At 36.6% G+C, this 25,061-nt stretch overlaps 1 protein-coding gene across 2 annotated transcripts in view; it reads left to right on the top strand.

Moving 5' to 3' along the window:
• Window positions 1–25,061, top strand: part of RUNX1T1 (RUNX1 partner transcriptional co-repressor 1) — a 160,238-nt gene that overhangs the window by 131,700 nt on the left and 3,477 nt on the right. For both annotated transcript variants that reach the window (XM_063299473.1, XM_063299474.1), the window contains 2 exons: window positions 10,571–10,761; window positions 23,628–25,061. The exon at window positions 23,628–25,061 is cut by the window's right edge and continues 3,477 nt beyond it. In XM_063299473.1, the coding sequence (XP_063155543.1) occupies window positions 10,571–10,761; window positions 23,628–23,903 (467 nt within the window). In that variant the 3' untranslated portion in view covers window positions 23,904–25,061. The remainder of the gene's footprint in view (window positions 1–10,570; window positions 10,762–23,627) is intronic.

The following is a 25,061-nucleotide window of genomic DNA, read 5'->3' as shown; positions in this document are numbered from 1 at the left end:
CAACCCGAAGTTGAGCAAAGGCCCTCCTGGCCACGACTGCCACCTGCTGTTCGAGCAGGAGTCGTGAGTCCAGGACAACCCCCAAGTTACTCACTGAATCTGAATGGGGTAGTGCAACCCCATCCAGAACTAAAGATGATAATTTCCCGGAAGCAGAGGAGCCATCAACCCACAGCCACTCCGTCTTACCAGGGTTCAGCTAAAGCCTGTTGTTCCCCATCCAGACCCCCAGAACCTCACTAAGTAGACCCTAGGTTTACCTTTAATATTGTATGATTCCTGATAAATACTTGTTGATATTAATTATTACTGTTTTGGTAATGCTTTGCAATACTGTCTGCTTAATAAACTTTAGGATCTGAGGGTAAGCACTAATATTTGTAATTTTTTCATGTTATACAAAATATTATAAAATAGAAATGTGATTGGTAATTACACATCCTAATGTAAAAGAGCCTGTAATCAAGTTCATTTCTTCCTTTTAAAAAAAGTTTGCAAAGACAGTGATACGATTTTCATTTGTGGGTTTGTCTCCATATATTTCTTTTTCAAGGGATCTGAAAACGTTTGCAGTTGGTAATAAATATTCAAACATCTTGCAAATGTCCTACCAATTCTCTTTGCTGATCTTTGTGTGCCGGTGGGACTAGAATAGGAATGCATAATTTAAATATAAATTGCCTTATTTGCATATACAATTAGTCAAGCTGCAGCTTTGATCGTAAGCAAAAATTATTGTCCTGTTGCCACTTACACAGAATTGTAATTCACCTTGAATATTCGAAATAAATGAATCCTATCTTGCATAGCCTCCAAATATTTATGGGAGGGTAAAGTGAAGGCATATTTTTAAGTTTCATAAACTTATCATTTTTCCTCTCTAGGCACAATATCAATATTTACCTTAACATGTTTTAAAACAGAGAAAGGTATTAATAGCCTTGTGTTCCAGACGTGGAGGGTGCCACATGCAATGCATTGTCAGTATTTGGCATTCTCAGATGGATAAATACTTTTCATTAAAGAGGGTAGAAAATTATAGTTCCAAAAATGTATTCCAGTTTTTTGTACAATTTTCCCATACATTCCTATATATTAGGTTATCAACTTCAGTGGACAAACAACAGTGGAGAAAAATATCATTGACATAGGATAGGGTGGGAAGGTAAAAAAAGGGAGGGCATCAAATGATAATTCTGCCCCTTAGACTTCCCAGAGAAAGGTTCTACATCTGGTAGTTTCCTACTTTGAACAAGATGAACAACTTGATTAATTGAATACATTGTATTGCCTTCAGACACACTAATATAGCAGAACTGTCTGCGTGCAACTGCAAAAGATGTGTTAATGTTTTGGTTTTTTTAAGCTGAGAAATAATACCCAAACTGGGTCACCTTTTTAATTTTTTTTTTTAAAGAGAAGACTGAAATGTCCTACATTTCTAGCTAGCTAATAGAGGAGGTGATGGTTCAGTTGTCCTAAATATATATTAATTTATTAATGAGGTATAGAAACAATTGTTAACAAAAGGACAGATTCTGAAATTTGAGGCATAAATGTGATTTCCAGTGATGTTGCTGTCATAAAACAAATGCTTTGAGAATCAAGAATATAGCCAGGATTTAAAAGACCTGTGTAACTCATGTCATGTATCCAAGTAGAATTTAATTTGGACTTTTGGAACATGACATGTGTATACATACACAAATAAAATCAGACTACTGTTGACACAAAGACAAGTTTCAAATGCAGTTGTTATGTCACATGGATTATGAGATGGGAGTTTTGTTGTTCTTCAGCCAAAAAGTTTAAACATACTTGATGCAGGTCCCAGGTTCCCAGTCTACGCAGTTAATGAGCAGCACTATTATATTCTTCTCTACTTAAAAGTAAGTCTCACTGAACTCATTGGGACTTAATCTCTAATAAGTATTCCTAATCTTAAATAAGATTTAAGAATGTGATGGCATCAGAAATAGAGAACTAAATTTATGGTACTGGAAAATAATGTACATCTCACTGTAACCACTGAGCATTTGTAACTCAAATATTTTTATTTTACAGTAAAACATTTTTATTAGAAATCTTATGTTTTTAATTAAACAGAACATTTAATTAAGGTGCTTCTTAAGTGGGTGAAACAATTAAGTGCAAATACTTGAATGAAACATGTCATAATTAGTTTTAATAGAGTGTTAATTGGTACTAGATTTGCCAAGTTAATAATTAGTGCTTATTAAATTTTCAATTAATCATTGTCATTTTGCTTTGAATAAAGATGAAAATTAGATACATTAAATTAGAGGGAGGATAGTTTCCTTGTTAATTAGAGTAGTTGGTGTTATTTTTTTTAAATCATTTGTTTTAGTTGTCAGTCGAATACATGAAATCTTCCACTTCTCTTGCATCAAACAAACCCAGTCAGCAAACTGATGACAAATCAGGTTATACACTGCAAAATAATGTATTATGGTAATTTCTGCTAGCTAATTTATATGAAAGACATGGTAACTCTCCTTGTATTGTTCTAAGGCACTGATTTATAAAACGATAGAGTTGAAAAAGGCCATTAAGACCGTTGAGTTCAACCACCACCACAGTCCCACAAAAACTGTTTTAACTGTGAAATCTGGACTTGTACCAAGTTTGTTCCACTTTGTTCCACCAAGCCTATGTGGTACAGGTATTTCAAATCAAAGTTAGAGGGAATTTCTAATACAACAGTGTTGCTATATTTACCCATTTATGTGCACTATATCTACCAAGCCCCCCTGGGGCTTATACACCTACTGTATGTTTAAGCAAACGTAAGGACTTTAAATAATCATTTTCTATTTCTCCCTTCCTCTGGAAAGTAAGTAACTAATATGTCTTCTTTTTCATAGTGGATCTGCATTTCTGGAGCAAAGCTTTCTGAATCAAAATTTATTATGATAGCTTTGTGAATATTACCTTGCTGATTTTCCCCCACTGAATGCACTTTTAAAGGTCAAGATAATCCATTAAAAATAATGGGAGCTCTTGAAGATTGGTTTAAAGAAGTATGGAATATTGCTATTAATGATAAATTGACAAGTGAACTAAAATATAAAAAGGGTTTGGTGAAAAGGAACGACTTTGATGCTATATGGGGTGAATTTTTGGAATATGTTTTTTGTTAAAGGGAAAGGAGTAAAACCGGATCAACATATATTATCTTTTTGGAGAAGAGGGCTTATTGAGAATAATTAATAATAAAAATGTGTGATAATAAAAAATAAAGAGATAAGGAAGGTTATAGGACACATGGGTGATAGGTGCACATAGAGGTTAAGTTATTTTGGTTGTTTGATTGAATTATTTTATGTTTTCTTTTTGTTATTATTGGTTGTGTGTTTTGTAATTTCTATTTTAAATAATAAAATTATATTTAAAAAATAATAATGGGAGCTCTTTGAAACTCCTTAAGGAAGTGACAAGACCTGATATTAACAGTTGCTTGTCTCTCCCCATGCACTATCCTCATGATCTTTTTCCTCTGTTTGGTAGTTTTTCATTATTATCACATTAAGTTACTTAGCAAAACATAAATAGATTCAAGGCAATTGATGTAGCTGGAGTATCTTTTTCAACCAGAGGTTGCTTTTCTTGTTGAAATGAAGAGCATAGGTTTAATCCATCCATACCCTGAGACATTGACCATATTCTATTCTATGCCTGTAAACAATCTTATATTTACAAATAGGTTCCCACTCTACCTTTCAGAATTCTTTTCACTTGTGCATATATTTGCTTAGACAAAAATATTAATGCAGCAAGAACAGCTACCTGGTAGTGACAACAAAAGGACTTAATGAAAAATGCCTTTTCTCTAAAGTCAATAAAAAGCTTTGTTCCATATATTTAGATTTCATTCTTTGTTTGGTTTTAACTAGGTTTTTCCCATCTCCAAAAAATTCTTGCATCTACCCATGCTCTCTAAAAATTGGGAAAAAGTTGAATTGGGAGACGCTTGTTTAAAGGAAGGCCTAAGTATTTTGTTTCCTTCTCAATTATTTGAAAGGATAAAGATTTGTTAATCATTAATTTGCATTATTTCCACTATTTATTGAGATTTATTTCCCCCTCTCCCCATGAATCAACATGCACTGGACTAGATTACTGTTAAAGTTCTTTTTAGTTATGGGCTATTAGTCTCTCCTAATTTGTAAAAAAAAAAATCTTAATTTCTAGTTGAGAAAGCCCATTTTAAGCATTGTTTTGTGATTATTAGCAAAACAACGACACAAGACCATTTTCCTAAAACTATATCAAGTTTCATGCAGAACAAAGCTACTCTTGGCACTGAGTGAATTAGTTGCAATTCTTCTAGAAACAGAAAGGTATTTTTACCTTACTGTCATTCCGAAAGAGCATTGTAAAACTTACTTTGGTATTTGCACATCATCTGTCTTTTTTCTGGACTCTGATGAAATGCTCCCTCAGCTTGCGGGTATACCACTCAAGCTTGGTAGAATTACAGACTGATACAAAATTTTACCATTGGTGTGTCTTTCAACATACTGGAGACAGTATATTTCAGCTAGAAAGCTTAAAAGTATAACAATATGCTGTATGAGGCAGCCTTTCTCAACCTTTTGACCCTTGAAATAGTTTTTCAGGCCTTAGGGAACCCCTGCACATTCAGGCTCAAATATAGGCCAGGAGTTACAAAATTATTATATTTGTTTAACGTGTAGGCCTTAACAGTGTACTTAAACTAAAAATAAAGAATGAACCATACCTCTTTAATATGATGTTGCCCGAATTTGAAATAATTTTTTAAATAAATCGTGATTCCCAGGGAACCCCAGTGACCTCTCACAGAACCGTGGTTGAGAAACCCTGGTATGAGGAAGTCCCTATTCTATTTCTGAAGCTTTAAGGTGCAATTATTTACTTTTTATCCATGATTTTTGCTTTTTCAATAACATTTTACAAATGTTTTTTGCCATGAAGTTAGGGAAATTTATTTATTTATTTATTTACATTTCAAATTTCTATCACCGCCCATCTCTCCAAAAAGGGGACTCTGTGGCAGTGTTTGAAAAAGATGTAATAATTTAAAGAATAATTTTTAGGGTTGCTGTTTTCCCTAAGATATATGGATTTAATTAATGCCATGAATTAGATTGGATATTAATTTTATGGATTAACAAGTTATAATTTATTATATCCAATTTAGAAATATTTCTGGGAATTAAAATCCCAAGGTGTTTTATGGGCTGATGACAAATCTTAAGTAAGATTAATTCCTGTTTGGGGCAGATGTTGATGTACAGAACCTTGGCCTTTTTAAATTTTATATTTAAGCCACTGCCTCTCCATCTTTTAATATAACCTCACTACTAAAGAGAAATGTATATTTCGAATTTCATCACTGCCCATCTCACTCAAAGAGCGACTCTTGAAGAGAAATCCTTGTTTGGCTTAGGCAGCATCAAAGTAGTGTTGTCTGCAAAGGCGTTCACAAGCTGTCTAACCATGGGGCTATTAATGCTGCCAATATTTATCTTATTCTATAGTTTCAGTAAGATGGAGTGAGGGTAGGCAACCCTGTTTTGGTCATCTAGATGTAATCATAGATTGTGAATCCAAAACTTTGACCCTTATGACCATATTTGTTTTGAAGTTTAGCTTCCACACTGCACCCATAAAATTAACTCCTAATTTATATTTTTTTTAGTGTCTTGAGCAAAAATGGCCACTTCAGCATATCAAAGGTTTGTTTGCATCTAGAGTGAATAAGGCTAATGGTTTTATTTCTGTGTGTAATGTTAAGAAGCTCTCTAACTGAAGCTCTCAACTCTCTTTTTTAGAGAGTTGAGAGCTTCTTAACTTCTAACAGTTCTCCAGTCTGTTTACCCCTAATGAATCTGCATTGGTCCAAACTTATGTACTTATTAAATTTAGTCAATATTAATGTAAATATTTTATCTCTTAATTCAATAGTGAAATAAGTGCCTGATTTGAAACATTGTAATCCCTTCATTTGAGATGAAGTACTATTCTAGATAGTACAAACCAAGAGTGTGGAATTAATCCCTAGTAGACTAGAATGATAAAAGTGGCATAGATATGGAACTGTTTCTTATATTCCATGTAAAAAGAAACCCATCCAGACTTGGTAGTGTATTTAATGTAAGCCTTTTGATTATATTATCACCAGTTCCATTGGTAATATTTCCTTATGTGTTTGATTCCTGTCTTGTTCTGTATTAGGGTAGATTAAAATTCTCTTTAAGTAGTTTCTATTTCTTTAGGGTTTGCAAAGCAGTGGTATACAAATATCTGGAACATTTGACTAATTTTATTGTAATCAGATATTTAGTTGCCACATTCATATTTAAAAAGATAGATTCATCTCCTTATTCCTCTACTTACTCAAAGCGTTGACTAATTATCTAGAGTTTTTATTTTTATATTTACAGATTTGTTTTCATTTATTTTATTGGTAAACAGCATCACTTTGCCTAGATAGATAGATAGATCCATCCATGCATCCATCCATCCGTCCTTGTTAGGTCATTTTAATACTTTTTAATTTAATGATTTTATATTGATTTTTTTGTTTTGCTCATTCTGTTTGCTGCCTAAAATTGGTCGTTTTAAGGGCCAATTTCTATTCCTCTAATAGTCACCTTCAAAGCACCCCATGTTATGTTTACTGACACTTCTTCATTTTTTTTTTTTGGATAATTCATCTTGCTCTAGCAATCTTTTACAGTGATTCCTCTCTAACTAATAAGGGTGTATTAAATCTTTGGATTCTAATATATGGTTTATTCTCTATTAAGTTAACTTTCACTAAGTCCTATGCATGGTCTAATATAACTTTACAGATGACTCTTGTGGATAGCAAATGTTCAGTTATACACTCCAATTCAAAGATGCAATCAGTCCCCAAATATAAGCCAGATCTTATTGAATAATTTTTAATGTTAGGATTCAAATGTATCCAGCTATCCCTTAATTCATATTTCCATTAGATTCTTCTGCTTTTTCACATAAGTCATGCAGGTCTTTTATCCATTATGAACTTGGAATATTTAGTTAGTTTTCACTCCTTCGGTGGAATTTTTCCATGTTGTACATTGTTGGTGAAAATGGAACTGGAAAGGTCCAAGTTTGGTTTTTTTTCTTTTTTTCATAAAGCTTTATAAATTTTTCAGAATATAATTACAAAATACAAAATACAGAATATAGAACAGATAGAATACAAGTCTAAACAAGAAACAAGAAAAACTAAAACAGTGCAAGAATAGACAGAAAAACATAAAAGACAGGTGACTTTTGACCTTCTCCAACACAGATATAAAAGCTCATAAAGGTTAATCTCTTGCTATTAATTAAACATTTAGTAACATTATTTCTCTAAAATCAAACCATTTAATCATCAAAACCCAAAATCAGAACTTCATTTTTTTCCGTTACAAGCAAATAGTCCGAAAGCGGCTTCCAAATAGAAACAAATCCAGTTACAGTATTTTCTCTTACCAATGCTGTCCATTTAGCCATTTGCACCAGTTCCATTAACTTAATCATCCAATCCTCCATTGAGGGAATTTGTGCATCCTTCCATCTCTGAGCATCTAAGAGTCTTGCCGCTGTTATCATATATAAGAACAGTCCTCCATGTTGCTTCTCAAACGGTTGCTCCATCAAACCCAAGAGAAACAGCTCCGGTTTCAATTGTAAGTCCACTTTGAGAATCTTTTGAATAATAATATATATTTGATTCCAGAATTTCTTAGCTTTTCCACAAGTCCACCATAAATGATAGAAAGTTCTTTCACCCTGTAAACATTTCCAACAAACATTTGATACCCCATTATACATTTTGGACAACTTATCAGGAGTTAAATACCAAAGATACATCATTTTATAAAAACTATTTTTCAAATTATAATTCAAAGTAAATTTCATACCTTTGCTCCCATTGTTCAAGCATAATATACCCAAAATTCTTAGCCCATTTAATCATACAATCTTTAACATATTCATCTCCTAAATTCAATTGCAACATTTTATACATTTTCTTAATAAAATGCTCATCGTTTGTACCAAGTTCCATTTCAAATTGTGTTTTTTCATTAACAAAATTATATACCTCCTTATCCAAATTAAACCATTCTGACAGTTGTGCAAAATTAACCCAGTGACAAATATGACCTTCCAATTCTAGTTGCTCCCTTGTTTTAAGTTTAGGTATCCCTTCTTTAAAATTCAGCAGATCTTCACATCTCAACCAGCTTGGTTTGCCTGCCAACTCTCTTCTAAAAAAAGCTTCTTGAGGGGACAGCCACATATGTGCTGTACATTAGGAGACAATAGTGGTTTATATTTATTCCAAACCTTCAGTATGGCACACCTAATGATTTTTAAAACCTTTATTAACTTTAGCTGTATCATACCACAGGTAGGCGTGCCACCCAAATCGGAGATCATCTCCTTCTAGTTCCAATAATTTCTTGTCCTTCAAAGTCACCCATTCCTTCATCCATAGCAAACAGCAGGCAACAAAATACAATTTGAAGTCAGGCAAACCTAGACCTCCTCGTTCTTTGGCATCTTGTAACAATTTATACTTGATTCTTGGTTTCTTCCCTTGCCAAATGAACTTAGAGATACCTTTCTGCCATTGTTTAAACAGTAAATCTGTTGTCAAAATCGGTATTGTCTGGAACAAAAACAACATTCTAGACAAAACATTCATCTTAATCACAGATATCCAACCCATCACTGACAGTTTTAATTTTTCCCACCTTAACAAGCCTCTCTTAACATCAGTCCACAATTTAACATAGTTATTCTGAAACAACATACAATTCATGTTTGATAACATCACCCCCAAAATCTGACATTTTTTCAATTTTGAAACCAGTGTTACCCATCAACATTTCTTGATTGTGTATAGTCATATTCTTGATCAACATCTTTTTTGTTGTTTATTTACTTTAAGTCCAGCTAAAGACCCAAATTCCTTTAATTTCTTCATCAAATGTTCAACAACATTCAAAGGGTCTTACAGTATTAAAACTAAATCATCAGCAAAGGCCCTCAGTTTGAGGACCTCTTCTTTATCTTCAAACCCTTTATATGATTGTCTTGTCTAATGTCTTTATTCAGGACTTCCAAAACTAGGGTAAAAAGTAAAGGTGACAAAGGATGTCCTTGCCTCGCTCCTTTCTATATATGACAAGGCTCAGTTAAATCACCATTTACAATAATATGCACTTTTTGAGGCACATAAATTGATTTAATTCCTTGAATAAAATTATCTCCAAAGTCCATATTTTCCAGAAAGGTCCAAGTTTGTTTTGTAAGAGCTTTACATACTACAAAATAAGAGAACATATATTAATTAAAATATATACTCTGATCCCTTTCAATGAGTTAGTACAGCATTCAGACTGGGATTTATAAGGAAGATAACCTCCTTTACAGTTGCTGCAACTTATGTTCAGAGTCACCTCATATAAGCAACAGTGTTATGCCATAGTGTACATATTCTTTCAGATATATATAAATAACCTAGAGCATATCTTCAGTGCTCAAATACTTCAGAATGTACATGTACTTTAAGACTTTTTTTTTTTCAGTCTGTTCAGTTGTGTCTGATTTTTGGAGACTGCCTGGACAAGTCCCTGCAGTTTTCTTGGCAAGGTTTTTCAGAAGTGGTTTGCCATTGCCTGTTTCCTAGGGCTGAGAGAAAATGACTTGCCCAAGGTCACCCAGCTGGCTTTGTGCCTAAGGCAGGACTAGAACTCACAGTCTCCCGGTTTTTAGCCTGATGCCTTAACCACTACAGCAAACTCTCTTAAATATTACATATCTGAAAATATACCCATTTTACACTCTCCATGTGGATAATGACCCTGATTAGTCTACCCCTGTTTCTTCCTTCAAATCCCTCATCAAAATCTCTTCTTTGTATACTTTAAATTATCTTTATTTTCAGCACCATCCTATAATTAAACCAACATACTGTACATGTAACTGAAATAATTCTTCCCCTGTTTATTATGTGTTAATTTCCTTCAGTTTATAATTTTGAATTTGTATCTTTTTAGATTGATTTTTTTTACTGTAGGATCCTACCAAATTTTGATAAAATACCCTATATGTAGACCATATTATATTATATATGGCTTAGATACTTTATCATTGTTTCTTTGTAAATTCTCCTTGCTATTTTCATGCCTAAGCTTTTCATATTTTTTAATGTAGTGGATATATTGATATGGTAATAAAATAAGCAATATTCTCCCAATTCTGAGGTTCCTACAGTTCCGCAGAGATGTTGTGGCACTTACACACTTGCCTTTTTAAATTACCTCTAAGGAAGTATATTAGAAAGCTGGAAATATGTTCTATTGTTTAGTAGCTGCTATGATGTACTCTTTGAATTTATGGACATTTACCCAATATAGAATATTTACATTATATAGATCAGTAATTTCCACAAGCTAACTACTTTTGTACATAAAATCAGTGGTCTTTTGATCTTGTTCCTGCTGAACCGAGAGAAATTTCTTAACTTTGTTTACAGAGGAAGCAGTCAATGAAGTAAAACGGCAAGCAATGACTGAGTTGCAGAAGGCAGTGTCAGAGGCAGAACGGAAAGCCCATGATATGATTACTTCAGAGAGAGCTAAAATGGAGCGCACAGTGGCAGAGGCCAAGCGACAGGCTGCAGAGGATGCACTAGCTGTGATCAATCAGCAAGAGGATTCTAGTGAGGTGAGAATTTCATTGTGAAAAATAAGGCCATATCTGTGTTTGAAAAGTATAAAATACTGTAATTCATTTACCAGAATTGGCAGTGGAAGTTTTAGCAAGTTCATAAATAACCAGGGACTCTGTAGTCTGTAGAAAAAAGAGAAGAAGAAGAAGAAGAAGAAGAAGAAGAAGAAGGATGATGATGATGATGATGATGATTCCTCCAGGTCATTGAGTAACTTTAAAAACTACACATCCCAGAATTCATGTGTACAGAAACAAAATGCAGAGCTTTAGCCATTCTTATGTTTTCCTCATTCGCTTCTTCATCCTCTTTTGAACTTGGCTAGTATAGAAAAAAAGGAAAGCTGCGAAGACAGGACTGGTGCTGATCACAACGGCTACAGGACTTCCGAATGGAGAGTTCACTTTTATATCATCCTCCTTGATAGATTAGATAATGTTGCAGTCCAAATACATCAACTTAGAAATAAATCTCATTGATTTTATTTCTGAATATGGTTAAAACTGAGAGCCAGTTTGGTCTAGTGGTTTAGGCACTGGACTAGGAACAGGGAGACCTGAGCTCTAGTCCTGTCTTAGGCACAAAAGCCAATTTGGTGATTGTGGGCCAGTCATTCTCTCTCAGTCCCAGGAAAAAGGCAGTGGCCAGCCATTTCTAAAAATCAAGTCAGTGCACACAGCCTTAGGGCTCTTAGGTTCATATGAACATACAAAGTTACCTTATAACAAGCCAAATAATTCCTTTGTTTGTTATGACTGATAGTAGCTCTCCAGAGTCTCAGACAGAGGTATCTTCTAGCTCTGAAGGTTCTTTTTACATTCTTTTTACTGGGGTGAACTTTGAATCTGTGTAATGCAAAGTATAAATTGTACATTGAGATAAAGGCATCAATGCCATTATGTCATCTTGAGACTGCAATCATGAGCACACTTATTATGGCATAATCCCACTAAGTCAATGGAACAGACTTTGAAGTAAATGTATTTCGAACACTCCAATGCAAATATTTAATTGAAATAGTTTTAAAGATACTTAGATCATATTTGTTGAGCTCATTTTTTTTCCTTCTGATTTCATGTATTCCACAGTGTGCTAAAATGCAGCCACAGCAAATGCTACTCTAATTTTCCATATTTTATTTTGTGATTGCATGCTGGTTTCTCCATAATGTGGGTAGAAGGGACATATTCATAGACATAATGAATAATAAAAGAATGGGGAGGGAATGTCACCTTGTGGCAACATTTCCAACATTTAATGTGGCAACATTAAAAGAAAAATTCCACTTGAGAAACAAATATTATTAGAAGCATAGTCTTAGATTGGTGATTTCTAACCACTTTAAGCTTATAATTAAATTTTGTATAATTAAAACAGTTTCAAAAATAGTTTGTATTTCAAATAGTTTCCGACAAACAAAAAGGGCATATACTGCAGTAGAAAATAAATCATTTCATGTTTTCTAAACTGTATTGTTTTTCAAAATAAATTAGTTTATTTATATGATCAATGAAGAGTGAGGTTTTTAGAGTGCAAACAAAAGGTATTATCAGATTTGCAAGATCGTTTTCTTAATTAGAATATATTACTTCAACTACAGGATTCTCTGTAAAGGGAATGGTGGGGAGACAGCATCTGGCAAAAGAAAACAGATTCAAAGAGCAACAAAGAGTAAATTAGGGACAAAGATGGTAAACCTTAGCTCAGGCTGGAAAATGTCACTGAAAGCTTTTGTGGGGCACATATGGCACCATATATAACAGGAAGTAAGGAGGGAGAGGGAGAATCATATATTTTGTTGCAAATCCTGAGTGTTTTGGATAAAATGAATTCTTGTGTCTTTCAGAGAAAAAAGAAATGTTAAAATCCATGCGGAAAGGGAAGTCTTGATTAAACCTGCCCCAATAAACAGATGCTAAGTATAATTTCTTTCAGCTTAACGTTGATGGGAGATTTTGTTTATGGTCTTTCTTTTTATCATATCTTTTTACATGTGCCAAAATTTTTGAGAGTGTAGTTTTAATAATTTTTAAATACTAAATTAAGACATTTGTAAGGAGAGATCTGTAGCAGTGAAATATTTTACACGATTTATCTATTTTGAAATATTTACACACTTTTAATTATTCTAAGCATGGTATTTAATGTGTTTAGTACGTTGGTAACATCTAGAGTGATTTAGGTGAAAAATTCAAATTAAGTACTTGCCCCATCATAAAAGAAGTGGCAGAAATCACAGGCAGATAAATCTGCAGCATGTAGCAATAAACATCCATTATTTAAGGGAGAGTAAGATTTTAATTGGTCCCAGGCATCACCAGAGATGAAAGGCTATTGGGAAATGACTAGATGCCCAGAGTTTCAACTTAATGCATAGCAGATGAATGAAGAAGAGACAAAAGGAATTGATTTCCAACATCTAAAAGTTTTCTCAAAAACAGAGTCTAAGAATGGGTAAAATATATGTCTGGGTGCATCTATGTATGTATGTTTTTTTTTAATCCGTTCAATCGTGCCTTGTCATGGACAAGTCCCTGCAGTTTTCTTGGCAAGGTTTCAGAAGTGATTTGCCATTGCCTTCTTCCTAGGGCTGAGAGAAAGTGACTGGCCCAAAGTCACCCAGCTGGCTTTGTGCCAAAGGTGGGACTGGAATTCAACGGTCGCCTGGTTTCTAGCCTGATGCCTTTAACCACTACACCAAATTGGCACATGCACACACAGAAAGAGAAATGTCGTTCTTACCAGACCTACTCCAGAATTAAATTTGATATAAATTAAAATGTGCTAGCATTATGTACAGTACTTCAGCTATGCCAAGGCAGTTTGTTTCTGAATGCTGCCTACTATGATCATTAAATAGTTGCAACCATTCCAGTATGTTGAAGGTACAAATTCCAAAATTTCCAGCCAGTAGAGCCATCAGGGAAATGCAGACTAAATTGTTCTAGAGTGCTCGAGGTCAGGAAAAGCTGAATTACTATCCTACCTGAATAGAGATAGAGAGAGGGAGAGAGAAATTGAGATATAAAGTATATTTTTAATGCAAAGATAAGCCGTGGTGATATGGTGGTTAAGGTTGTAATTCACCTTCACCCACAAGAACTTATCTAATAACTTTGGACTAGTCACTCTCTCTCAATCCAACCTACTTCACAGGGTTGTTGTTGCAAGGATAAAAAGTAAACCACATCTAAGCTGACTTGAGCTCTTGGAGGAAAGATGGGATACAAATCTCATAAATTATTACATGCTATTATAAAAAGGAGGGATACTTTGATGCTTCAGTATTGCAGTCTTTTTGAAAAGCATTCAATTTTCTGAATATCTTTAAAATGTCAGGCTCTTTGGGAAAAACAAGATATTTCACATCAGAGATATTTCAAATAGCCTGACACCAAGTCATGTAAGTCATAAACAGCTGTAATAACTGTGACCAAAAGCAGATAAGTAGCCAGTGAAGCCTTTTGAACAAGAAGCTAAACATGCTCGTTAAAACTGTTTGTGGTTAATAATATGATAGCATTTGGAACTAGCTGAAGTTGTAGACACTTTCAAAACTAAGATTATGTTGTAACAGTAAGTACAAAAAAAAAATAAGTTTCACCAGAGCCTGGATATATCCAAACATAAGCAAGGCCAGTACAATAGGCTTTGCTATGCAAATATCCCCCGAGCATCCACTAAATCCAGGACATTTTGCTTCAGAACTGAATCCAGGAGCAGTCAATTATGGTTTAAGGTAATAGAAACCTATGCAGAGGTATAGTGAACGGTATTGGTATAAAGTCAGTCTAGTTAGATTTCTTTGTCATTTCTCTTATCTCCTGCCTTTAATTTATTTTGCTTACTACTTCTTACTCTTTTCCTGTGCTTTACATAACATTGGTTACCTCAGAAGTGAATAATGTGCTAGGTATCTGTGTATGATGTACAACTAAAGATTGTAAAGACTGGATTCAGTACTATAGAGTTGTAACTATAAGTGAAGCAAAATAACATTGCGAACAAGTTTTAATGGAAGCATTCATATTCTTAAGGCTTTTCTTCCCTATATTTATTCCAAGGGCATCATGGAAGACAGATAGAACGTCTCATTGTTTATCAAGAGTTTGTAAGAAATGATAGACCAGATCCAGCAAAAGTTAAGCACATTTTAGTGCCATTAAAATTGATTGAAGCATATATTTATAGATAGGACTTCATATCTATACATGTATAGGTAGGACTTCACTTTTCTATATATTGTTTCTTATATTCAAATCCAAACAGGCTCAGGCTGCAATCAACAACACAGACCTCAATGCACAGGCAGGTCTTTGCACAGGAAAATGTTTACTACCTCAGTTGTTTTAGGTAGCTATGAGACTGTACATGATAAGAGCATGATTGCAAATATGATTTAGCATCTCTGTGCACCATGGGGCAAAGCTATGATTTCAGAGCTAGAAGGAGGATATGCAAGTTGATGAGAACAGTTGCCTTCACAATGCCCTGATTGGCCACTGTGTCAAAATTTGGGAACCTTTTGTTAGAGGGACTAAACTAGTCTTACATTTCCTTAGGAGAAATAGCTATCAAGGAACAAGAAAGGCCTTTCTTCTCGCCTCTTGCCAGAAAGTAACATTTCCTGAATATTGGTCCCTTAGAGATATAACAGAACCCAAAGGGAACAGGGCTAGTATATCTTCCTCCTCCTGCTACTTTCCATATTGCACCTGCACCCACAGAAAGAGAAATGTCATTCTTAACAGACCTGCTGCACAATTACATTTGATATAAATTAAAATGTGCAAGCATTAGGTACTTCAGCTATGCCAAGGTACGATCTACAATTTTATCCAAACATGGGATAATTGTGTCTTGCTAGCTATAGCCACAGTATGTTTTCACCAAGGCCTCAAATCAATTGACCAACAGCAATAATCTGGTGGGTTTTTTTACAACTGCAAAAGAAGCTCTTGATATGCATTATAGTATAGGTTATAACAAGATAGAAAGCATTAATGTAGCTGTGCATGAGAGACATACAATAAAACAGACTTGTTACGCTAATGCACAACTTCATTTTAGTTCTTTCATATGTGGCACACAAAGCATAAATTTAAACACAGTGTAAGAAAAATGCTTTTATACACACAAAGGTACATAATGTAGGGGACCGGGGCAGGGCAGAGAAAGAGAAGCCTGAATGAAGAACTGATTTTTTTCAGTGAAGTTTCTAGCATTTTTTAGCATTTGTCAGATGTGGAGAAATGGAAGTGCTTTAAAGACCCTCAAAACTGTAAATATTCAAAGAAACCCATTATTTATCATTCAGATATTTACTTAAATGCTATAAAAATTAAAGCAATTAAAATTGAAGTGATGTATAACATTAACAATAAACCATAGACAAAATTAGAAAAGCAAAGCTCAATAAAAGCTATCTAGAACAGGTACCAGTACCAGTTCCCTTGAAATGTAAGGCAGTGGATCAAAACCTTATTCGTTGCACCAATATATACATTCCTATGTCTTGCAAAGAAACCTGTTCCAAAACCACTTATATTCTACTAAAATTCTCTCTCTGTGTCTCTCTCTCAAGCTGCTAGCTGTCTGAGGGCCTCAGAAATGTGCCTAACAGTATAGACAGATTTGCCTGGGATATTTTTGTTTGTATTCTCATGATTGGCATATTGCTTTAGAGAACCTGCAGCTCCTTGGGCAAAGGGAATTTCTTCTTCTGTAACCCACTCATTTTATGGGTTGCACCAGAGAATTTCAAGGTTAAGTGCATAAGCAAGTGTGCCACATATAAAATGCCTGGGGCCATTTTGTAATTCAAAGGCGAGAAGTGCTTTGGAGTTCACAGAGGCAGGCAGTAGCACCTGTCTACAACTCTAAACCAAACATGTCTGTTCCAGGGATCATGCCACGGCTGAGTAGGACAACAGTCTAAACCTGGGAAAAGATTCTGTTGCTTTAAGGAGTTGCAGGCAGGTGCTATATGAGCACCCCTGCACCCTCCAAAACTTATTCTTGTCTTTGAGTCCAAAGTGCTGCGGTATTCTAATGATGGCTACATAGAAAATTCATCCACACTGATACACACTGATATTTGGTCAAAACAATTGTATCCTAAGAGAAGAGATCAAAGCAGAGCACATGCTTTCCTACATCCTAGGACTGAGTACTATCCCGTGGCAAAAAAAAGCAGCAAAATGTAATTATTCTTCTACTCTTGCTGCATCTGGAGACTGTCAGCCAGCAGCCCTGTTTAGGGTGACCCTCTTATAAGGAGGGAACAGTTGTAGGAGCATCTTAATGGCCACTGTGAAGTTTATTCTTGGCATCTGATGGATAACATTGTTTGGATTTGCTCTGGGTTAGACTCTGGCTGAGCAAATCCTGTTAAAATGACTCTGCATGGTCTGGCTTTATTTTCTGGGAGGAGTTTGAGCCTGTAACTCTTGAGTAACTGGACAGGATCATTGGAGCTGTGAGCATGGCCACTGTGTATTAGATCATGCCCTTCCTAACTGGTCAAAGCCTCCCAGGAGAGGGTGTGTGGTTGGATCCAGGCAGTGATAAATTCATCAAGTGAGGGGGTGGTTTATCCTGCCTTGAAGGAGGTAGTGCTCCTCAAGAAATCATTGCTGGACCTAGGAGTTCTAGACAATTTTTATTCTCCAACCTCCCCCATTTTAGGGAAGATTGTGGAGAAAGTAGTTAGGCTGATGTTTCAGTGGGCCCTGGAAGAAATAGATTATCTGGACTCCTTCCAGTCAAGTTTCAGACCTGGGTATAATACTGAGACAGCTTTGATCATGCTTGTTGATAACCTGGTCCCCCGTGTGGGGGAGATGGGTGGTGATAAAAATATGATAAATAAATAAAATAAAATAAAAAACCTGTGGTGGGTCTAGGATGGGGGTGATGCATGGTATCCTTCTGGAGTGACTCAGGGGGTTGGAACTACTTCCAACCATGGTGTTGCAATGATTCTCTTCTTCTTTCAGGACTGGATGCAATTGATGTTGGGGGCAGGGGAGAGATCTAGCCCTAAGCCATTACTGTAGGGTTTTACATTCTAGATGACCATGAGTTCTAATCCTCCTTTAGGCACTGAAGTTGACTGACTGATTTTAGGCCCATCAGTTTCTTCAGTCCAATCCATCTCTTGGGGTAGTTGTGCGGAAAATAGGAAGAGGAAGCATTATGTTCACTGCCTTGATAGAACAAAATAAAAGCAGGATATAAACCAAATAATAATGATAAATAATAATCTACCTGAAGCCACTGTGGGAAGTCATCTGGTGACATGGTGTTAGGTATCATCAGTATACTGAAGATACTCAGTTATACATCTCAGCCCCTGGTCACCCAAGTGATGCTGTCAAGGTTCTGTCTCAGTGTCTGGAGGCTGTGGGAGTCTAGATGGAGAATAGGCCAATCTCAGAGATTTTCTATCTCTGGATGGAGCCCCGGAATACGGGGGTTCCTTCTGGTCTTGTGGCTCCTGCTTAAGGAATAGGTGGCAGCTATGGCTAGGAAAGTTTTTGCAGAAATCCATCTTGTGTACCAGTTGTATCTATTTCCTGGATTGGGAGGCTTTGCTGACTGTCAATTATGTCTCAGTGATTTCTCATCTGGATTACTGCAGTGCACCCTAGTGGGGCTGCCTTTGAAGATCACTTAGAAGCTACAGCTAGTCCAGAATGCATGGGTGCATAAGTGCACCTTGATACACTGATATTGTGTGAGCTGCATTGGCAAGTGTGCCTTCTCTGTCACTGGTTGTATAGCCACCTGCCAAGTTGCCAAGCTAACAGGTCATAGACATGGAGATTCTCTGCTGTTGTGACCTCTCAGTTGGACTCTTATTCATCCCAAGTCTAGTGTTCTTCTGAAAGAGCACAAGTCCTGTCTTAAACATCTTCTGAACATGGATTTAGCACTCCTTAACACTCAAAGAGTGCTAAATCTGTGTCCCAAAAAAGCCCAGCTGACAAGACTCATACATGGAGGAGGAGTATAGTGGGCAGCAGGAGGGAGTAACTGAAAACAAGCAAGATCTATCCTGGACTAGTGCTGCAAGGGAATGGCAGTGCTGGCAGCAATTAACCATGATCAGCACCATGGAATAGATAACATTGTGCTCTCCACAAAATAATAAGTACAGTAAAAAGTAGAGCTACACAAAAGCCATGTCAGCAGATGCAGTGGAAGACCTGTAAGGCAATCCTTGGTGAAAGAACCAGCAACACACAGTTGTTGGAACCCAGCACTCTTTTTGGTTTACAGATAGTCCTTGACTTACAACGGCAATTGGGACTGGAATTGCCATTGTAAAACGACGCAGTCATAAAGCGCAACATCATGTGACCATGCTACTTAGCAGTTCTAGTTCCCATCGTTAAGTGAGGACCTCATGTGACCATGACTTGTGACTTCCTGCTGGCTTCCCCATTGACTTTGTTTGTGGGAAGACGGCAGGGAACATCAGAAAATGCAATCACGTGACTGATGGGACGTTGCAATGGCTGTAACTACCACTCGTTCAGCACCATTGTAACTCTGAATGGTTGATGAACAAATGGGCATAACCCAAGGGTTACCCAGTCCATGTGTCTGATCTCCTCTGCAGCACAAAGGAAAATGGCTTTTTGGAGAAAGTGCCCAGTGAATGGGAGGGGAGGTGTGTGCCTGCAGAACCTCAAGTGGCCAATGAGAGTTGGGTAGATCCCACTTTGTCAGTGTCATCAACCACATCATTTATGAAGGATCCACAGCTAAAATTATGTCAGAAGGAGAGGCAAAACACAAAAAGTGAAACAGCTAAATATTTCTTCAAGCTTCCTCAGCTGTTGGCTGGGGGTGAGATGAAGAAAATGTTACCAAGATATATCATGTAAAAACAGTTACCAGGGCATGTTTGTGCAGTTGTTAGATGGACATGAGGATGAGCCCTAATTCTCTCTCCAGCCTGGCATTGTCAAACTGCCTTGGAGTAGCATTTCAGTTTCACAAGCCAAGTTCTTTACTATTCCTGGTCCATGACCCTTTTAGCTGAAGTTGTCAAGGAGGCTGCCTAAACAGGGAGACCCTGGAAATTTTAGATGCAGAACTTTCAACATTGTAGTTGAAATCCACTCAAGTGCTGGTTTCCAGGGGAGAGTGTTGATGTGGGAAGTCTCCTCAGAGACATAAAACTGATTAGTAATAACTAGCACTGTCTCTTTCTTTCAGTGAGATTTCCATAAAGTTTCTGCTTTGGCTCCATTGAAATGAATAGAAGCTGTACAGCTGCAATATTTGATGGGTTGCAGAAATGGGCTTCATACTAAACTCAGCAAAATCTACTGGAAACAGCCCATTATTTGTGATTTTATAATTTTTCACCAAGTTTATCTCCCCCCACCCCAATGAAATAATTATAAAACTACAGTAAGCTATCCCCCAATCCTCAAAATTGAACCTGAAACCATGGACAGTGAATCAAAACCAGCTGATAGCAGACAAGGACCCTGTGTTCCCTACAGTTTAACCACTAAAAGACATCTGTTTCTGTGTGCTGGTAATTCCACCTTTTAAGAAGAGTTTTTAAAAGATGGGAACAATTTCTGCAAATACCAAAAAAAAAAAAAAAACACCATCTAACCCCTAGCTCATGCATTTGTAATTACCTGGTTTAGTCTGCACACTTAATCGGTATGAGTTTAGGTAGAAATGCTACATACATCTGAATTCAATCTAATGAGAAAGAGAAAGGGAAGGAGGTATGAGTACTGGACACTTAGCTATTCTTGCATCTGCCAAAACATTCCTGTGCCAAAAAAGAGACAGTAAATCTTAGACTAGGACTGTTTTCTAAAGAAGCCACTTGACTCCGATTAAATGTTTAATTTCCTTAAAACAGTATTTTGGATTTAGGCCTTTGTTCTTCCTGGTAATTGGGATTTCTGTTGTAGTTTAGGAATCTCACTTATCAGCTGGCTTTGCTCCAGCAATCCAGCTGGCATAGTAAAGCTGGAGGGAAAGGAGCAGCAGGCATCCTTTTGGTGGCTTCCCATTTGGCAGGGAGCAGAAATGTAAGATGCCATCAACTGGCTATGTGCTTAACAAGGAATTCTTGTACATTGGAGTGAAACGTAGACAGGGACAGAATTTCAGCAACATAAGGACCAACCTTTTGAATGGAAAGAAAGGAGATTTCATGAATATATCCTTGTTTGTTTATCCCATGGTGGAAATTCATTGAGACATCCTGTCATTTCAAGGGCAGGCCAGAGAAATCCAACATACTAGTATAATTTCCAAACTTCTAGAGTGGTTTTGCCCACTCATTTTCAGTTCAGGAAATAGAACTGTACTTGTATTTTTAGAATGCAAAATTTTCTGTTTTAGAGCATCACAAGCTATCTTATGAGTGTAATATGCCTGATATGTGGTTTAAAAATCTTTTAAATAATAATACATTCAGTTTATGCAGCAAGAGTCATAAAATAGAACTAGGAGAATTAAATTAATAATAAAAAAGCAATAAAATGCATCCTAACTCTAAAACCATCTAGTTGGTCCTGGGAATGTAAAAAGACTTAAGCCTGGTGCCCACCAAATTCTCTACCAAGTAAACATCCCTGTGAAGATTCCTTCGGTGCCAGTATTGGATTTTCTTTCTTGATCAAAAGCTGCTTAATTTCAGAGCATGGAGTATTTGGAGAATGGCCTTAAGTGATAAAGTTAACACTTTAATGGGTGGAGGACTGACAAACGCAGTTCTAGTTTCTACTGCCCCAACTTTCAATATCTACAGCAGTGTTTCTCAACCATAGGAACTTTAAGATGTCTGGACTTCAACTCCCGGAATTCCCCAGCCAGCACACTGGCAGGGGAATTCTGGGAGTGGAAGTCCAGACATCTTAAAGTTCCTAAGGTTGAGAAACTCTGCTCTAGCATAAATACATATGGAGTGTGTACAAAGTGCTTTTTCCTTACACTAACAAGTGTTAACGCAACTACAGTTAAAATGTGTAGGTTTTTTTTCTCCAGTAAAATGTAGGGCAAATAAAATAATTCTGATGTTCAGTGAATGATAGTACAGTTGCTAAGCTGTACTTCTCGGGGATCCAACCATTTGTATCCATCTTGGCACCTTCCAAATATTTTGGGATCAGAAATCTTTCAAGCCTCAAAATAGTGATGCTGGAATACTGGCAGTTACAGACTGAACATGCATGAGGGGTATCTGATGGAGGAAGGCGGGTCTAGCTACTGACTAGAATCAGCAATTAAGTCACTGTGACTAAATTCTGCTATCCAGTCATCATCAGCCAGCAGTGTCCTATCTTCCTTAATATCTCTACTTTCAGAGAAGCAGTGTGCCAGTTTTTAAACTGCAGGAGTTACTTTTTTATCCAATCATCACGAGCACCACTTTTATCTGAATTGTAGTGAGTGAGATGAGGGAAAAGCTAATTTGATAGGGAAACCACCTCCCCCCGCAATAACATCTTCTCTGGGGACAGCAATGAGGTGTTTTTGGCTTTCTTTTTGTAGCTTATGACTGTCATAAGAAGCTAATTTTACTGCTAGAGTCATGAAAACCATGATTTCTCTGCTAATCTTTAGCAAATACCATTTCCCCTCCCTTTTATGTAACAGACAGCTAGTCACCAAAGTTTTCTTTGGGCCAAGAAAATTTGGGTATACACGGTTGAGGCAACTTCTGCAGTTGTTTCTCATGAGAGGGATCATTGATGCATCTATTTCTTAATTCTGCTGTCTCCTGGCTTCTGCAGGAAAGCACAATATAGTGAAACCTTCTTTTAATGGGTTAATTGTATCCCGGAATGTCCACTGAAATGCAGATGAGGTATTTGGGGGCTTTACATGATAATGCATCAATTACAGTGGAAATTTGGTCCACTGTATGCAAAATCCATTGCATCAAGGTCTGGTATATGGAGGTTTTACTGTATAAAATTGTGATGTAATTGTGAAATGTGTCCCTTGACCAACCTCACAAGTTCTTTTCCAATATTGGGGATTGCTAGAACCAATATTGGTATTTTTGCTATGTTGCATAAATATAATGAGGCTTTTACAAAACTCCAGAAAACTCTTTGTCATTATGTGATCATGGTCGTAGCAGATAGCAGCAGTTAGCTGACCTTTTCTGATCAGAAAATTAAGCAGGGTTGGCATAATTAGTCCTTGGATGGGAAACCACTAGGAAATCCCTGGGCTGTAGGTTACATGGGGAAGTTGAAAAAGGTCCTGGAAGAAGAAAAAGAAAACAGTATGGGTGTGTCCAGGTATCTACCCGAAATCTACCTTGACTCAAATGCATCAATGCATGGAATTTTTTGTTTGTTTTAGTACTTCTTTTAACGTCTTGAGCCAAACATGCCTCAGTCTTTAATTCCCTCTTAAATCTTCCCCCTGCTTAATGACCATAGCCGGGGCATTGCACTGGGTGCTTGGTGAGATCCGAAAATGTTGGTTTAAAGGAGGAACTTCTTAGAACTGATGCATTTCCTTTCTAAGAGGTCAGTAGTTTCTAACAACTATTATTACTATTATTTTTAAATTGGACCAGTTGCAGGGGAATTGATTTATCAGTCATAAAAATACGCAAGTGGCAGATTGACAGATGATCATGGCAAATGATCCAGAGGAGATCCTAGCTTTGGCCTGTCAAATGGCTGAGATTTGGACATTCCTCTGTGTTGTAAAAGCTGGTTTGAAGATTTCTCCCTTCCCCACATAGCCCCTCAAAATTGATGGCTTCATACTCATTCTACCTATAGAATTTATCAACAAAGACAATTTTTTTACGTCCTTTGTTCTCTTACCCTTCTCACCCCATCTCTCTCTACAGAGTTGCTGGAACTGTGGCCGTAAAGCCAGCGAAACCTGCAGTGGTTGCAACACCGCACGCTACTGCGGTTCATTTTGCCAACATAAAGACTGGGAGAAGCATCACCACCTCTGTGGACAGACTCTGCAGGCCCAGCCGCAAGGGGAGACACCAGCAGTCAGCTCCTCCGCCACACCGAACAGTGGAGCCGGGAGCCCCATTGACACCCCACCAGCAGCTACTCCTAGGTCAAACACCCCTGGAACTCCAAGCACCATAGAGTCAACTCCTCGCTAAGACTGAACTTACAAATACTTAAAGACAAACAAATACAAAACAAAACAAAATCCTCATCCTCAGATACTCAAAGGTTTCTACTGAACTTTCACATTTCAATATTATAAAAGAAATTATACTGTATCTTGAGGTAGAAGTAAAACCCAGAAGGCCAGTAACGGGTCATAATGACTTCTTCTGGATAACAAAGATATCTTTTCTTTAGGAAATGGAGAAGATTGAACACACACACAATGATAGATTTGACCTCCTCCCTGTTATTTTCCAGTAGCTGGGATTTTAAACTAGGTGACCTCATTAACACGATGCTTTACCAAACAGCAAACCAAGAGATTGCTAATTGCTGTTGAAAGCAAAAATGCTAATAATATAAAGTCACAATGTTCTTTGTAACAATAATGGATTTTTTTAACTGCGAGAAAGAGAGAGAGAATGAGAGAGAGAGAGAAAGAAAGAAAAAATGGGCTTAAGCATTGGATAAAGCAGCAGACATTTTAATAAGAAGATGAATAGCGTCCATGGGTTACTGACTTGAACTCTGAAGACCCGTATCAAAAACACGCAGATGTGCAGCAGATTGGAAGGAGACACAGATGTTCATTTTTTTTTTCTTGTTTCTGAATGAAATAATAATATCCAGGTCAACAGAATGAAAAATGGAAGATGATTGCAGTGGGATGAAGGACTTAAAAGAGCAGCAAAGGAAAAAAAAATGCCATCATACAAAGATCTCCTTTTCTGTCCTTTGTTTCGTTTTTTTTTTTTTTTTGGTGGGGATTTTTTTCTGTTTTGTTTTGGTTTTGTATTTTTTTTTAGAACAGAAATAAGAACACAGCCTGCAGTTAATTAGCATTTTGGCAGCTATAATATCAACCAGCTGCCTCTATCCTTCCCCCTCTCAAAAAGGAAAAAAAAGCTTCAAAATTTCCTTCACTTTTTTACAAGCTTCCACAGAGGAAGACCGTCGGGTCTGTTCCACCTCATTCGTTTTTGTATCGGCGATGATGACAATGCAGTGACTCCAGCTCCAGATCCCATCCATCCAATTCTTTCCATCTCATCCTGTCTGGGTTTTTAATTTAAAAAAAAAATTAAAATAAGGAAAAATATAGTAGTTCTCTTGGTGTTAAAGCACTTCTGTCCTGTGAGGTTTCCCAA

The sequence above is a fragment of the Candoia aspera genome, chromosome 3, assembly GCF_035149785.1.
Source record: "Candoia aspera isolate rCanAsp1 chromosome 3, rCanAsp1.hap2, whole genome shotgun sequence".
In the NCBI taxonomy this organism is placed as follows: domain Eukaryota; kingdom Metazoa; phylum Chordata; class Lepidosauria; order Squamata; family Boidae; genus Candoia; species Candoia aspera.
This window is presented reverse-complemented; position numbering and strand designations above follow the sequence as displayed.